Source organism: Poecilia reticulata, linkage group LG7, assembly GCF_000633615.1.
Source record: "Poecilia reticulata strain Guanapo linkage group LG7, Guppy_female_1.0+MT, whole genome shotgun sequence".
NCBI classification, from domain to species: Eukaryota; Metazoa; Chordata; class Actinopteri; order Cyprinodontiformes; family Poeciliidae; genus Poecilia; species Poecilia reticulata.
In genome coordinates this window covers 10403744-10421469 of record NC_024337.1, presented here as the reverse complement: position 1 = coordinate 10421469, position 17726 = coordinate 10403744, and the positions used below count along the sequence as shown (strand labels likewise).

The window sequence follows — 17726 nt, the reverse complement described above, 5'->3', positions numbered from 1 at the left end:
TATATATATGTGTGTGTGTGTGTGTGTGTGTGTGTGTGTGTGTACCACTGCATATTGCTGCCCAAACTGTCACAGACATTAGATGTTATTTCTCCTGATCTAATAAAGTTTTTTCCCTTATCTTGAGGGTATTTTTTGTAATACTGAGGTAATCTTAGAAGTTGAATGAATTTAAAAATTCATTTTCAGATACACTAAATAAAGGAGCAATAGCAGAAAATCCAAGTGTATAAAGAAGAAATCTTCAGCAGAGCCAGTAGATTTGCCTCACCAGTGTACTCGGGGTAGCAGATAGTCAGCGGACTCTTGGAGATCTTCTCTTCGAACAAGTCCTTCTTGTTGAGGAAGAGGATGATGGAGGTGAGCGTGAACCACTTGTTGTTGCAGATGGAGTCGAACAGCTTCATGCTCTCATGCATCCGGTTCTGTGGAAGACATCTGCAGTGAATTCACCCCAAATAGCCCTTCCTTACGCATGACTGTGTTATAGACTGAACTCTGATTCTTTTTACAGCCCTTTAAAACCTTGCGAGCACAGAACTAGTCAGTGCCAGCGGGTATGAAAGCCCTCATATAAGACGGAGGGAACCTCATGGCTGTTCCTGGTTAGCTGGAGCAAAGGCTTCCTGCGGCTCATAATGAAATGCCACATGTTACACTGTGACAAAACAAACCTGTAAAATCATATTACACAAAGGAGGCCTTGCCAATAAACACAACTTAAAAAAAAAACATACAGCAAGTTGTTGTCATTCATTATTAAATTTAGCTCATTGACTCATCTAAAGAAAGCAGGACAGCCCACAATAAATCTGGTTTTACAATGTGTCATAACCACATCAACCATATGTTGTAAGCATATTAAGATGGCCTTCAGTAACACAAGGAAACACAACGGATGTCTACACTGACCCTCACAATTATTAGCACGGCTGGTAAAGACATTTTAATTGCTAAACATGTAATTTCTATAGAGACTTCAAGAGATGCCTATTTTGTTGTCTCTCTTCATCATCTTTCACAACAAGTGGCGACAAAATAAACTGGACTATTAATCCAGAGCTGGTCGTCAAATTCAGGTGTTTACTTTGTTGTTATTGTCGCTGCCGTGAAAAGGAACGTTTTGTCTTGTAGCATTTTTCTAACTTATGAAGATCAGCACACATCAGCCATGGTTTATGACATGGACTCTTGTCTTTTCAGTTTTGAAGAGCGGCTTGCAGAAACAGTGTAATGGATTTCACTAATCAACAATTCAGTAACACTTTATTTGAAGGGGTGTGCATAAGACTGACATGACACTGTCATAAACATGACATAACATCTGTTATGAACATAAATAAGTCTTTATGAATGTTTATAACTGTTGTCATGAAGTGTAATTTGGTAAATAATGACACTTTTAATGCAAAGTTGTGCTAAAAGTTGCATTAAAAGTCCATTGAAAGTGTCAGTTTTGCATTAAAAGTGTCATTATTTACCGAATGACGCATCATGACAACAGTCATAAACATTCATGAAGACTCCTTCACGTTCATAGCAGGTGTAATATTATATTTATGGCAGTATTATGTCAGTGTTATGCACACCCCTTCAAATAAAGTGTTACCCACCATTTGAAGACACAAAAAGAAAAGCATTAATTACAAATTGCTGCAGTTAGATTTTTCACATGAATTTTTAGGGGTGTCAATAATTGTGGCTCATCTGATTTTGCAAAAAAAAAAAAAAATAATAGAAGCATTTTCATCAGAGAAAATATGTGCTCGAATTAAAGGTTATTTAAAAATAACAGTAAATCAGTTTGAAATTACAGTTTTTGCGGAAAGGAATAATTTATTTTAAATCATTTTATACATTTTGACCTCGGTGTGGAGTTGGTGCTATTTATGCTTCTGAACACTTCTAAACACTAAACACTTTGAATTGCCTTGTTGCTGAAAATGTGCTATATGAATAAAATTACCTTACTTTAATCATTTTAAATGTCAACATTAATGATTAGGAAACAATTATTAAAATGTTCTGTAGGGGAGCGTTGACCAAACATAAACAGCGAACTCCTGGATTCGTTAACGTATTCTAAGCTAATCAACTACAACAATCAAACACAAAGACAGCGTTGGCTGAAACAAGGATGTTTATGTCTCCTCTGTTATTTTGCCAACTTATAAATTGACACCGTAGCAGGTTAGTAAAATAAAATCATCTCATTTCAGAGTCACCTGGTTCATTTCTTGTTTCGTGTTTTGGTGCTGATCTCAACACACAGTTCAGGGATTTTCTGCAGCAACAAAGAATAAAACTAAAACCCCACAGAGGGACAAATGTGACTTTAAAAAACAGGGAAAACCTCCAAACAGCAACAACGCTTACTGTGAAGTCAAGTTATGTGCAAAAAATAAAAAAAAATAAAAAACGCAGCAGGACTTGGTTTGTCTTCAGGGTGAATTTGATCCAGCTAAACCATAAATTACATCAAAAAGGCAAAACTAATTGAAAACCAGTGACTTAAATGTTGATGTGAGTTTGACTGATTCCCAGTCCTGGCCGGCTTGTTTACGATGCAGCCACAGTTTAATTTTCCACGCCGGCACACCTTTTTAACTTACGACCACAGAGCATTGATCGCGTGGCTGTAAATCACAAATTCACGGCCACTCTGACAACCGCGCATCCATCACCTACCATTTCCTCATCCTCCGCCAAGACAAGGTTGTAGTCACTGAGCGCCACGCAGAAAATGATGGCGGTAACTCCTTCGAAACAGTGGATCCACTTCTTTCTCTCCGAGCGCTGACCGCCAACGTCAAACATCCTGCAGACACACGCAAGCAGAGACTTAGTGCATTAACAGATGAGTTTACTCAGATCACTTCCACTGTCATTTTAATATCAGGTTTACAAGGTTGCATAATCCGGGGCTCAGGCAAACAGAGCGTATACGCAGACGCCATGCAGGCAACCTGGCTTTGTAATCTCCTGTTCGTGTGTGCGCTGCGTCCGGCTCCACCTGAGGCGCTTTGCGGGCAAACCAAATCTATCCCAGGTTGACACAGAAACGAGATGAAAGAACACCCTGTCCTGTGACACCAATCCAGTGATTGCACACTTTGAGGTTCTGAGCACCGGCGTTATTACAGTTAATGCTTTACCAATATTTCAGAGTACAGAAGCTGGAGGGAAAAATAAAATAATGTAAAGAGGAGGGAAGCAATGTAATTACAAAGGTGGCTCATGTGGCATTAGAGCAAAATTCATCAGCATTTGTAAGATAAGCCACGATTTGCATGTCAAATCAAGGCAACATCAGCCAAATGGGGAGAATAAGACAGAATAGTTTTTAAAAGAAAATAATAATAAGTGCCTGACAAAGGTTTTAAAACCTTTTCTTTGTCATGCTGGAACTGCAAACTTATCATATTTCATTGGGATTTCATGAGGTAAACCAACACAAAGTGTTTCTTCCATTATATTGGACAAAAAAAAATAATGCATAGTTTAAAAAAATCTTGCATAAATAAAATTTCAGGGATTTTTTTTTCGATCCACCATCCTAAAAGTGCAAAACATAAAGGACCAAGAAGAACATTAATGAAAGAAGCAGCCAAGAGGTCCAGGGTAACTCTGGAGGAGCTGCAGAGATCCACAGCTCAGGTGTAATGAATTGTAAACACGACCAATATTCGCCATGCAGTCCACAAATCTGGGCTTTATGGAAAGTCATTTTTTTAACAAAGCAATAAGAAATCACATTGATGGTCTATCCATGCAGGGGAAACAAATATGTGGAATAAACGGATCTGGTCAGATGAGACCAAATTCAAACTGTTCTGGTCAACATGCAAACCTCCTTCAGGCAGAAAACTAACTCTACTCATCGCCCTGGAGACTGAACACAGCACATGGTGGAAACATGGTGGTGGCAGTTCCATGCTGTGGAGGCGCTTTTCTTCTGCAGGCACCTGCAGGATGGTCAGAGCTGATGGGAAAACGGGTGAAGCTAAAAATCTGACTTATAACAAAGGTTCACCTGTCAGGAGGAAAAATATCCTAAATAATGACCAGAACTACAAGGCAAAGTATATAAGAATGGCCTAGTCAAAGTCCAGAGCTAAATTAAACCGACAATCTTTGGTAACTTAGGCAAAGACCAAAGGACAAGTACATGCCACATTTCTCAGCGTTGCATCATTCCACTCCTCTCTCTGTGCGACTTTGAGCAAAATTCAACATGAAAAAAAAAACTAAAAAAACTTGTGATTCTGTAACAGAAATGTGAAAATCTTCTAGGGGTGTGACTAGTCCTTACGCTTTTATGTCCTGTAAGTACGCAATTTCCACAAAACAATCAAAATGCATTTGACAAGTGAACTGAACAACGAACACATCCACCATCGAAAACAGAGGCCAGACTCAGTTGTGTTTACGTGTAAGATTTTTTTTTTATAGCAACATAAACTCCCTGAAGGCTGAGCTGGACCGTGATTCATCGATACTAACTTGAAGTAGAGATCTTTGAAGGTGAAGTGAGTTTCCACGATCCCTGTGGTCTTCACCCGGGTGCGCAACACATCCTGCTGAGTCGGGATGTAGTTCGGTTTGCAGATCCTGTCCAGCGCGTTCAAGTAGCTGAGGGACAAAAAAGGACACGACGTAGCAGCAAATATTTATGTTTGTGGAAAATCCAAACTGTTGTTGTTGTTTTTTTTCCCCCACCGATTAAATGTTTGTTTGTACCTCCTTTCGACATCGTGCAAATTAATTTTGTTCTCAAGAGGCTTTCAAAACGTACAAATGTCATGCTCGACAGGGAAACATCTCTCAATACACTTAGAGCAAAACATCTCAGGACGCCACGGAGCAATACTAAATATGGGCTCATATTTTCATGGATGATAAACGCTGGCTTCTTGTGGGCTGAGTAAAAACAGACTAACTCCACTGGTTCGTCGTGTCGCAGGGTTTGCTCACAGCGCGCAGAGTCATGACAACTCGGGTGTTTGCACAACAAAGAGCACGTCCTTCACACGGGGTGAGATTTTCGCTCAGGATGGGTGTGACATAAAGTAAAACAGACCGGAGAAAACAGAGAACTGCATGAGCCGCATCTGTGTTTGATTAGTAATATAAGGCAGAGGCTATATTAGGCTCTCTGTTTGCTTTTTCAAGTAAAACACTCTGTTTCACTCAGTGGTTGACTGTAGTAACATGTTTCATTACTAGAGCGGTAAAATACAGCGACTCGCACAAGTCTTCACACCCGTTTTGTCATATTACAGCCATGAATTTTAGAGTATTTTACAATAATTTAATATGATAAACATTTTGTCATATTACAGCCACAAATTTTAGAGTATTTTACAATAATTTAATATGATAAACCAACACGCAGTAGTACATGATATCACCTATTTTTCTATAAATGTCTAATCTTTTTTTAACAAATGAAAATATTGAGTGGAGTGTTTTTTTTTGCATAGTTCTACCTCTTTGAGGTTGTATGAGGAGTGTCTGTTTCCGTTATTTCCAAGTCTTACCACCACTTGGATTTCTTTCTGGACTTTGACTGGGCCATTCTACTGCAAGAAAATGTTCTGATCAATCCGTTTCCTTCTGGCCGTATGCGTAGGGTTGATGTGTCGAGTTCATTTTCAACCAGTGTTTTGCGTGTTGGCCAAAACGTTTGCATTCGGTGCCATCAGATCTCTCAGCAGTGACTTTATTGCTGCACCTGACAGGCTGATAGTTGTCTTGACCACAGATTCTGACACCTGAACTGACAAGCTCTGAGCGCTGTCGCTGCCCGTTCTGTCCGTTTGAGTGGAGATCAGTATTTTGGTAGCTTTAAAGTTGTGCCATGTCTTTTCAAAGTTCAGATTGAGCAGTGAGCACAAAGTATTACTTTATACCTAAATTCCTCTTTCTCCCTCTTCACCCCTCACCTGTCTGATTTGCTCCTCGATGGCCTGCACAGAATAGCTGACTGATGATTGGACTTTATTAAGGGTTATCTGTTATTACTGTACCAACCGTCTAGACCCCTCAGATCTTCTGGTTCTGGTCTGCTCTGCATCCCCAGAACCAGAACCAGACGAGGAGAAGCAGCATTCAGTTTCTATGCACCACAGATTTGGAACAAACTTCCAGAAAACTGTAAAACAGCTGAAACACTGGGTGCCTTTAAATCTCAACTTAAACCCCACCTGTTTAGAGTTGCTTATGGCTAAATTAGGGTTAGAGTGCGGGTTTTGATGTCTTCCATGTTTTTATGTCTTTAATGTTTTTAATTTTTTCTTCTTTCTTTTCGACGTTTTAATGATGTAATGTTTTTTGTTTTTATTTATTTATTTATTTTTTTTTAAATCTCTCTCTTTCTCACTGATTATTTCTGTTTTTATTTTAATTATGTAAAGCACTTTGAAATGCCTTGCTGCTGAAATGTGCTATACAAATAAAATTTGATTGATTGATTGATTGATTGATCAGAGTAAAAGGGGTCAAAGAAAAAGTTGTATTCACAACCACGTATCATTTTACTCCATGTCACAATAATTCACTACTTTGTGTTGGTCTGTCAAATAAAATTAACCAAAGTTTGAGAGAAGGCTGCACCGATTGTAGTTTTCTGGCTGGTTTAAAAAGCCTGACCTGCCGATTCCTGATATTTTTGTCTGAAATGTTGGTAAATATAGCAAGAAAGTTTTAGAGTTGTTAGCGAACCTGGCGGCTCTGTCAGCTGTCTCTCACCGCAAAGCAACAGACGCCAGCGGCTGATTCTCAGACCTTTGCTGACGTAGATAAGATCTACGGATAAGATCGGCTTCACATTAAAGTATCCGCCTATCATGATCTTTCAAAATTGGTGCCGATTTATCAGCACACCCCTAGTCAGAGATGTCAGGAAGTGTAATTTTTTATAAGCAACTGAGATTTGTTCGGCTCCCATCTGGAGCTACGGATTAACGCGCAGCGCTCCGTGTGGCGTCCTCACTATGCAGCCGAGTCGTTGAGCTGATACTCTCGAGATCGGTCGAAGCAGGCCCGGACGCCACTGTCGCGCCACAGCTTGCGGATGACGGCGGTCAGCTCCGGAGACATCACTCCTTCCTCCGCCGTGCTCGCGAGGGTGAACAGCTGACGCGCGTCGTCCTGTAAGACACGACCAACAGCTGCTGACGCTGCAAAATCACTCCTGTGTTGACTCGAGCCACAGGTGAGGAGGAGGCTGTCAGCTTACCGCCCGGGCAGCATCGCCAAAATCGATCTTCAGCAGCCCCATCGCCCTGATGATGGCCATGATGGACTGGATGGTGTTGCTGTACACCACCACTTTGTACTGCTTGCACTCTTCTTCCGAGTAGCCGTCCTCGTGGATGATTCTGAAGCGTGAATGAAACCAGAACAGACTCTCATGTTCCATATGGATATCTAACAGTGCAAACAGCAGGATTAACAGTCTCATATCTGATTACACGTTTGGCAGATCTCACGCCTCGCTGTCATTAGGGCTGAACTTTGAGCTTCAGTGAGCAAACGGCGTGCTTAACGTGGGAACCGGCCGACTCTATTCAGGTCCTGCCAGGCAACAACCAGCCTCTGGGGCCTTTGTTTAACGGGTTTTGCAACAACACACACAAAAAGGGGGCTTCCTCCTCGCTGCCTGAGTGGCACAAAGTAAAGTTTCCACCATGCTGCTACAATTTTTCCAAACAGATGAGCTCAACAACGTGGCAGCTAAAAGAGCGAGAGAGCGAGCCTGTCTTTCATCAGCGGGAAATAAAAATAACAGAAAGGATCCCTGCAGGAAGTGTAAAAAGCTGTGGACACCAGCATCCTGACTGTTATGAAAGTTTGAACTTACTTCATCTGCTTGACAATAGTGCTCTTTCCAGATTCCCCGGCACCTGGAAAAATAGGGGAAAGAGGTCAAGTGAAGCATTAATACCTGGCATCGGTACAGAGTAACACCTGGGGGTTCAGGTGGCTCTAAAATGTGAAAATAATCTGATGTAATTTAATCAGTCATTCTGCATTTTGTAAGTGTAGAGAGTGAATTTGTCATCCGTTCATTCATTAGAAAATATTTTTAAAAATGTCTGGAATAGAACGATGTTTTCTGGATGCAAATTGTCTCTATTCAGCAGAAAGCAGGGCCACCAAACAACATACAAGACATATTGTTAAAGTAACCCATATAGATGCACATGTAGCAGTTTCTTTATTATTTCTGACTGTCTTTTTCCTCTTCTTGAAGTTTTAGATCAGACGATGATGTCATTTACTTAATCTACATCATGACAGCTAGTGTAGTAACTCCAGTCTGATGCCAATACACTCTTTTGTCTTCCAGCCTTTGTTCTCTTTTGGTTTTCTTTTCAAATTCACTCAAAGATGAATTTGTATTTTGCTTTCATAAAAGGACAAAAGTAAAGACAAAAACTTTTGCAAAACTGAGACAACAAACACAAGGAAATCTGTCTCCACAGAAACAAGTTATATAGAAAAATGGATGCACTGAGACTTTTGTACAGTTCTGCAGCTGGTAAGAGTAAAAAAAAAAAAAATAAATAAAAAAAAACTGAGGAAATCATCAGACACTGACATGAGATTAACTTCAACTTTGACAATACAATATCATGGATCTGTGGCGGATGATTAACTGATGCCTGAGAGGTCAAACCTTCCCAAAGCCTCCATTACGGTGAGTGATATTCTAATACTGCAGAGCAGGGAAAGGATTTCACTCCAACAATTAATTTGTGCAACAATCGGCCAAACAGGAAGCAGCGGCCATGTCTCCGTGTTTTTTTTCCACATATCGCGCTGTGCTGGGCTTCAGGGAGCGGAGCGACCGACCAAAAAACACAACCGACTCAAAGAGCGTGTCAGCAGCTTGAGCCAAACACCAACCTGTTGGCGGACCCAAACCCAGCTGTGCACATTGATGGAAACGGTTTACAGGAAGGTCTCATGCTAGTTCGGCTCTTGTTATTATTATTATTGTAATTTTTCTGTTACAGTTGTGACTGACGATGTTGCTGGAACCATGAAACTCTGCTGCTGGAAGAAACATGTGGAAGGTGGAACGCCGTTTAACTTCAGCTGATTATTTTTAGTCAAATCATAAAAATGCAGAACTTCTTGCTGTTTTTTTTTTACATTTTCTTAAATACAAAAGGAAATCTTAAAATAGTTGCTTCAGGAACTCGGCACTGCATCTATTAATATTTATGGGAATGTTCTTATTCAGCTTCATGCCACAAAAATGACTGGATCCAACAGCTGCTCACAACGGCTTCCCACCAACAAACTAAAACCAGAATAAAAACAGCTGGATTTATCCAGAAGGAAGAAAGTCCAGTAAAGTCCAAGTGCGACCCAGGGATCACCTTCTTCCTCCAGATTGAGTCTGAGATTACAAAGTGGTACCAATCTGACCCATCAGTACATGTGGTAAACAAAGAAGGAGACTTCAATTTGTTTTTAATTAAGGCAAAAAAAAAGACTGAATTTGTAGAATTTCCTCACAGTGGTAAATGTTTTCTTCTTTTTAATTTCAAAAAAAAAAAATCCCCGAATACATCCAGCTTGATTTGTTCAAAAACAGATGTGGATGGGAATGAATGTGCTTTAAATCATTTTGTTAAACAAGCGCTGGTGAAGAAATAGTGACCCAACTTGCAAATACAGGACAAATAATACAATTCTAGGTAAAGAAAATGGATTCACCCAGGTGAAACCCAGAGGAGCAAAGCATCACAGGATGATCAAAAACCAATAAAACCCAGCTGAGCTGAGCAGCAACGTTTACATTGACTGACAAATCATTACATTCTGGATTTAACTCTTTAAAACAATCCAACAGGGAAAACAGATAATCGAGGTACTGATATGGGACATTTTATCCTGCAATTTCATTCTTGCAGCAACCACTGAGTTATGCAATGCCATCATCACCGTGCAACTGGCTCTACACAAAACAACATCAACTGTTCAAAACATCTTCCCAAAAACTGGACATTTCCTCAGCTCTGATGCAAAAACATGCGCCAGAAGTCAAAACCTCTGCTCTCAAGGACTGAGGTTTGCACTTGATTCAGCAGCGAAAACTCCAAACTGTGTGTTGAAAACTACAGCCTTGGGCAAATCGAGCTCGCTTTGCTTTCACTTCTGAAAGGGGGAAGCATGAGTAAGCTGCACTAGTTCTCATTGGGTTAAAGAGCAGTGGAAGCATGTGTACATGCGAAACACTGCGGGTCAAACTCAGACAGCTTAAGACAAACTATTTCTATAAACACATCATCTTCCTTGTTCATCACGGCAGCAGCAGCAGCCCCACGTTTGCTTTGCTTTGTAAATCATCAGGAAACTGCATCACAAGTTTTCCAGGCGGTGGAATTAAACAGATATGTTTGCTGGTGTTTTCCTAAAGGGAGCAGCTTGTGTCAAAAACACAAAACAATTGGCTTAGCATTGTTCTGTATGGAAAAGGTGTCAGAACACATTCTTGTTGCCTTCAGCAGCTGGATGCTGTCAAGGGGGATCAGAGATGAATATTCCTGTTGCTGTTCAACAGGAATTAAATCCTGGAGTTGTTTGGTGGAGCTGAGGGCAGCAGAAGAGATTTAAGCCGCTCACAGGAGAAGACAAATTGCGCTGATTCACGTCCTCGGTCCTCACAGCCACCAGCTCCCTCATTCACTGCATTTCTTGGCTGGTTATCAACGCTGGACGTCTGCCAGTTCACAAACCAGCTCATGCACAGGCTTTCGCGTCGACGCAAACCCACACAGAAGCAAGACTCCAAACCGAGCCTCTTTTAACAGGAATCTAAACTTTGGGCTTTTCTCATGATTCGCTGTTTGTGGTCAAATAGGAGAACGCTTTCGTTGGAAGGGAGTAGGGGCTCTTAAAACTCTGTGGTTTCAATAACGGGCAGCAGCCACATTTTTTTCCCCTTGTTTTCCCTCTCTAGTCCTCCTGTACCAGCACAGAGGCAGAGTGATTGGTTGGAAACGTCTCTGTGGTTAGTATTTCAGAATAAATGTTTCCAAACAACCAGCCTTTTTAGGTGGGACTGGAACAATGCCTTCAATGTAAACATATTCACATCCCTTAAATGTTTCACCGCTTGTCCCGTCGCAACCACAAACTTCAGTTTTTTTATTTGTGATTTTAAAAGAAAGGCCGACATGAAGTCCACGTCGTGGATGAAGTTTCACATGTTTTTTTCAGCAAAACTTTTAAAGTGTAGCCTAAACCCACACTGCAGAAAGAGACAACCACATTTCCTTACTGATGTGCTTCCTAAAATCAAATGAAATTAAGCTTTTCCTTTTCTAGGTAATTGAGAAATGTCAAAAATATTCATGTTTGAGAAATGCTACAATAACAAGAAACATATTCTTTGTTACTGTTTTGAAATGTATAACTTTACATAAACTAAACAATCTGGAAAAGCCCAGATGAAATGACGGATGCCTTTCGCTTTGTACCCTTCTGGTTGGTTAATTCACAACATTTGAGTTAATTGGAGCCAAATCGGACATCATGGGAATATAAAAACAACCTGTGAAGATGTCAGGAAGAGAAAGGTGGAGTCCTACAAGTCTGGTTCATACCTGAGTGTAATTTCCATTTAGCCTAAGGTTCCAAGATTATCTGTTTAAACAATTATGTTCATATGGGAGTATCCAGACATGGTACTGTTTAGGAAGAGGATAGGTTCTGAATCCCAGAGGTGAATGTGAGACGGGTCAAAATATGAAAATTAACCCCTACGCAAAAGAAAAAGACCCTGTTTAGTTTCTGACTGAAGATGGTAAGAGATTATCCACAGTAATAAAAAGTCCAGTGTGAACATGGAGAGAAAAGGAAGGAAGAAGGAGGAAGAAGTCAGGACTCCACAAACAAAAAAAAAAAACAACTTAAAAAGACAGATTGCAATTTAAAAATCCACCTAAAGAAAATATCCTAACTTTTGGAGAGTTTGGTGCAATGAACCTGAAATGTAAGTGTTTCTCCATTATGACAGTCGTTAAATAAAAAAAGGTGGAAGCTTGTAAGCCAGAGAACATCATCAAAAGTTGTGAAGTATGGAGGAAGCATAATATTGTTTAGTGGGCATTTTGCTGCATGAGAAACTGGTGCACTTCAGAAAACAAGTGACAAGAAGAAGAAAGAACATCAGTAAATATTGTAAATATTCTCCGCACATCAACCAGGAAGTTAAAGCTTGGGCACAAAGGCAGAACCCTTCCACCGGCAAAGAGGCATGGCTGCTTTGCACCTGTTCTGTCTGCAGGAATGGACCAAAAAAGTTTTGGGAGGAACACACAAGATGTTTGAAACTGTTTAAAACTTTATCCCAACAACTATTAAGTGTAGAAAAAGGCTTTCACTGCTACAGCTTCATAGCTAATGCAGACTTCTTTAATGCTGCTTAAAGTATCAGTGACAGGTGATGTTCCATGGAGGAATGACATGACGACAGATGCCGGTTACTATAGCTACAATTTGACGCAACAAATTTAAACCTAGTCTTGGAGCTTTCTTTGTTCACAGGTAGCCTGCGACTCAGCAAGTCATAACCAATGATCAGTGGTTGTTTTTTTTTGTTAATTAAATGGTAACACTTTATTTGAAAGGGTGTGCATAAGACTGACGTTACACTGTCATGAACATGAAGGAGTTTTCATGAATGCTTACGACTGCTGTCATCCGTCAAATAATGACACTCTTACAGCAAAGTTGACTCTTTTAATTGACTTTAATGTAAGTGTTAATGCAACTCTGCATTCAAAGTCAAATTCAAGGCCTCATGCGACCTCTGACCGGCCCTGCATGACGAGCTGGAGCCACTGCACTGCGCATCTCTCTGCTGGATATGAGAATCAGATTTTATTTATGTGGCAATAGTAGGAACAAAGCTTTTCCATTTCGTGACTGCTGAGTTTTTATTAAGCGCCGCAGATGCTATTTGTTTTTGGTGGCTGGGCTTTATGGGGCAAGTTTTTCGGCTCTTTACTCTTCACTGCCAGCCATCTGGCCCTGCTGCCCTCGTCCTCTAAGAAGATCCGTCTGACCGGAGCGGAGATGATGTACAAAAGGTTAAATAAATTAATACAAAGCTGATGTGGTATAGTTTGAGGCAACATGGCATCACAAAACAATTGCTGCTGCGTGTGTGTTCAGGTCAAGTGTGACAGGTTCCCCACGGGATAAAACACCGACCCGCTAACTCACCGGGGAAATCCTCGGTAGTCCCGCATGCCAATCCGTCCCTGAATACCAACTCTGCACAGGCAGAGGTTGAAACATGACAAAATGTGAAACCATTCAAGGAGTATGGATACTTTTTGTTGTCATGTAACACCTGGAACAGGGTCTTTGACTTACAAGAGTGGAGATACAGTCTATAAGGGGAACAGTTGACTCAGAATTGTGGGCTGAAACTCAGAAATGACAGGAAGTGCTTTACGGGAAAAAAATGATTCATGCTATCAGAGATGGGATCTAGAACAAAAATAGTTGAGGGAGAACAAGTAAGAAAACCCATTATAGCAACACTGGATATGGAGCAAATACTGCCAGTGGTTGCCGTTGGCGATAACAACTGATGTAAAGTGGGATTTCTGCGGAAGGGTAAACTGGTATATTCTCCTCTGGTCTCGACAAAACAAATCAGATTCCCCGCTCAGAATCGATTAACCCGCTGATTCAGCTTCTCTGTGATTATCACCGACAGGTTCGTCCGTTCCTCAGACAAACCACGTCTGGCTCATTAGATTATCACTAATAAACACATTTCAGTGCTCAGAAATACGACTGCAGAGCGGAGATGTTTCTATGCAATTTAAGATGCATTCTGCTGCAGCTGCTCAGGACGTCCTGCAGCATGACCCAACATGTCACATCTGTCCTCAGAATCCTCCATCTAATTATATATCTGTTACTCTTCGTGACCCTGAGAAGATGTTCGAGTCCAGCACTACTTAGGTTATCTGAAAAAATGTTGCGCAGACAATGAAAATACTGACAGAGTCCAATATGATGGGACACTCTAATTGTCATCTTTTATAGTTGCCAATTTTTCTGGAAGTCCATCACAGTTTTTTGTTGTTGTTGTTTTTTTTTTTTTTAGTTTGGCTGCAATGGGTTTGGGCGGCTTAAAGGTTTGTAACAAGCTGGAAATGCTGAGCGCAGCTGGGAGTGTAATCCTCCTGGCATCCCTGTGTGGTCGTCGCCCACAGCGACAGGTTCGCTGGGGCAGCAGCAACATATGAGCAGAAAGTTAAATGAATAAAAAAAAAGTGATGTCAGCTGGATGAAAATTTTGAACCAATTTTAGTGATCAAACTGTTTCTGCCAATTAGACCTGATTTAACCTAAAATCAAGACCAAGCCTGACTCGTTTTCTTCCTCTACTTTGTTTTGACCTAAACTAAAAAAAGAGAACATTTGGTCCAACTTAAATAAATTGCGCTAATTGGTCACGTGTGATCAAATTAAGTTAATCTAAGTTAATTTATCAAGCTTTTTAAGTTATCAAGTTAGACAAATATATAGACAGTATAGACAAACTTAATTCAATTACTTGTGACACTTTTTTTTTTTGAGTTAGAGCTTCGCTTTTTTTCAAAATAAAATAAAATCCTCGTAAAATACATTCCATGTGACAAATTTAAAAAAAATTAAACTTTTCAGAGGCACTATAACAGGACTGTACACGTAGCTTATGCAACTGGAATATCTTCTTATTTAGAGTAAGGTCAACTTAATACAGCTTTGTTGTGCATATATAGATGACGTTGTACATGCAGACACACACAGAGATTCACCAGGAGGATCTTGTGCCCCAGTTAGACGAGGCGCACCACGTCCTCCGGCTCATGTCTGGGTTCACATGGAGCTGGTTTAGGATTTAAAGCAGTGGATTGAACATAGTGGAAGAGAACGAGTGCAGCTCTTAATCAAGTTCATACCACTAATCTACATTCACTAAGACATGCTTACGTATTCAGATGCAACGTTACAATATACAGCATAGAGAGAGCAGCAGAACGATGCTGACGACTTTCTTCCTAAAAGTCAAGATTTTGGACAACATTATGAAAAGATCTGAAGTTTAATTTGGCCAAAATGGGCTACTGTACTAGCAAACTGGTGAATTTTAATACACATGGAAAAAGAAAAATCCAGCATGATTTTCTTGAAGTTTTCTCATGACATGAAAGATGATTTCATGCTATTTATTGCAACAGGTATCTCTGTATTTTTTTATGTAAAAAATACTGAAGTTAATCAAGAAGTTAATTTATTTCAGCGTCTTAAATATGAAAAGCAGGTGTTGATTTCTGTTAATTTACAGATATCTCAGCAAGGATGAAAACTGGAAGTGAAACGGAGCTAAAAACTTCACAATGCTTTTCAAGCCTGCTGCTATCCCTCTTGCACCAATTTTTTCCCCTTCCACTAAATTTTCCATTTAAATGCTGAATACAGAATTATGTCAACAGCGTCTTTCTATAGTAGTGACATTTTTTTGACCTACCTTCCTTGTGTAGTGTGTCAGTGACTGTCTGTTAGACAGCACGTATTAAAAAAATCCATCTTGTTTTGGTCTAATGTAATGATCTATTTTCTGCAAAAACTGTTTTTTTTTTCATTAACTGTGCGCCAGAATAATCAAATTTAATTCAAATAAGCACAACTCTATTCTATAAAAGTTTCACTTTTCCAACTAAATCACCAAATAAACGAGCCTTCAGATGATGTCCTTGTCTAATTAGATGCAGCTATGAATGCCAGCTTAAATGCAGATTCATAAACATTTCCTGTTCTTTGCAACATTCTCCGGATTGATGAGCCAGCAGTTGTTTCTGATGACCTGAAGTGAAACAGAGCTGCAGCTGTTGCCAACATCTTCAGTAACAAATGACTGCACTTGTCCTCTTATATAAGCATGCTATTCTTATTCTTTTCAACAACTCAACACTGAGAGAAAGCCGCTCGGCCAGTTTGACCAACATCTGGTTTCTTTCTGACAGTTTTCTCAGGAAGCGAAGACTCCCAGCTCCCTAACTGGGAGAGAAAGGGGAGGAGTGATGGAGTTCCCAGACTGCAAACTAATAAGTGGCGGTGAAGGAATGGAAAATGTAAAAAAGTAACCTTACAGACTCTGCATAAAGGCATTGAAGCAGTAAAAAAAAAAAAAAAAGAAGACGAAAAAGCATCAGGTATGGTTTCATACCGAGTAGAAGCAGCTTCACCTCTCTGGATGATTTCTCTCTGTCCTCTCGTATGTTTTTATCAATCATTTTACTCCTCTCCACCGCGGCTTTATCCTCGGCGCTGATCGTGCAGCCCATCTTCTGTTTCTTCTTCCTCCCCCTCCCCAAAAAACAACTTTTTCTGCTCCGGATATTGGCTTCGGACGCCGCCCTGGTCTGCTGCTCCTGGCTCGGTGTGAGCTGAACTTCCCCGGCCGGGAGGAGAAGCGCAGAGAGACGGAAAGGCGTTGGCACCGAGAGCCGCGTCCAGTTCAGCCCTCACTGTGATGCTGCTGAACTCACCAAGCTGCAGCCCTGACACTCCTGTCCGGACCGAGCGAGGGAGAAAAATAAAAAATTAAAAATAGAAATAAATAAATAAATAAAAAAATAATAATAATCTCCAAAAATGTGTCTGTAGATCTGGAGTAAAAGTTATAGTCAAACAAAACCGACTGAATAAGTTATTTAAAGAAACTTCTTCAAATAGGAATCAGATTAAAATGGAAAAATATATATTAACATATCCACAACAGCAGCGAGTTGATCCAGTTGTTCCAGCTGCAAACTGAGAACAAGAGCAAAAACAAAACAAAACAAAACAAAAAATGCAGCCGCTAGCTTTCTGGGAAATGTAGTCGCTTCCACAAGCAGACGGGAAAGAAAATGGTCCAATGAACCAAGTTTTACTGAAGCTAAACACGATGATGGGAAGCGTGTTTCTCTATGTTGTTGCTTTTCATTTAAAAGTTGAAGTTTTTGTTGATGCAATAGCGCCCTCAAGTGTCTCAGAACTAAACTGCAACTTGTGATGCACAACACAGCATTCTAATGATAGACATATTTGCCTATATTTATTGAATACAAGAAATATTAATTATTTTTATTGGCCTACTTACTGGCTGAAAGAAAATGACCATTCTTGCCAACGCAACTCAAGTCCTTTTTGTCTTTTATTAGACTTCTAAATTACAAATAGCCCTAAAACGTTATTAGTGCACATAATACTTGTAGTAAAAGCTTCTTTTTAAAAAAAATTTTGTGTGTTTTCTATCATTGGAAAGTTTAAAATCCACACAAAACAGTGCCACCTTTTACATTAGGAAGAACGAAAACAATGAGTCAAGACACTAATTTTCATTTCAAGCTTAAGATGTTGCATTATTTTGGGGGTAATTTCAAATTAGGTGGTCTGTGAGTGTTTGTTAAATCTGGCAAGCAGACCTTGGCCTGAAAAAGTTTGAGAAACAGTGCTGTGGATGCTAAAAGCTGGTAGAGAGGTACCACTAAAGCCTTGAAACCGCAATTGAATGGTGCAAAATATTCTGCAAAATGTTTACTGAGAAACATTTTGCAGAATGTTAACACTTAAAAAAAATGTATTTGTAAAACAAACAAAACATGCATCAGCAGTCTTCCTCAACTCAATGAATCCCAACCTTGTGTTTGTAC

General features: G+C 40.1%; 1 protein-coding gene across 2 annotated transcripts in view; it reads right to left on the bottom strand.

Annotated features, from left to right (window-relative positions):
• Window positions 1-16866, bottom strand: part of gnai3 (guanine nucleotide binding protein (G protein), alpha inhibiting activity polypeptide 3) — a 20516-nt gene extending 3650 nt beyond the window's left edge. Inside the window, exons 1-7 of one of the 2 annotated variants that reach the window (XM_008413297.2) lie at window positions 16256-16866; window positions 7865-7907; window positions 7241-7382; window positions 6995-7152; window positions 4504-4632; window positions 2689-2818; window positions 272-425 (exon numbers count right to left, since the gene is read on the bottom strand). In XM_008413297.2, the coding sequence (XP_008411519.1) occupies window positions 272-425; window positions 2689-2818; window positions 4504-4632; window positions 6995-7152; window positions 7241-7382; window positions 7865-7907; window positions 16256-16373 (874 nt within the window). In that variant the 5' untranslated portion in view covers window positions 16374-16866. The remainder of the gene's footprint in view (window positions 1-271; window positions 426-2688; window positions 2819-4503; window positions 4633-6994; window positions 7153-7240; window positions 7383-7864; window positions 7908-16255) is intronic. The other variant, XM_008413298.2, reaches the window with a different exon arrangement.
• Between the last annotated feature and the right edge of the window lie 860 nt (window positions 16867-17726).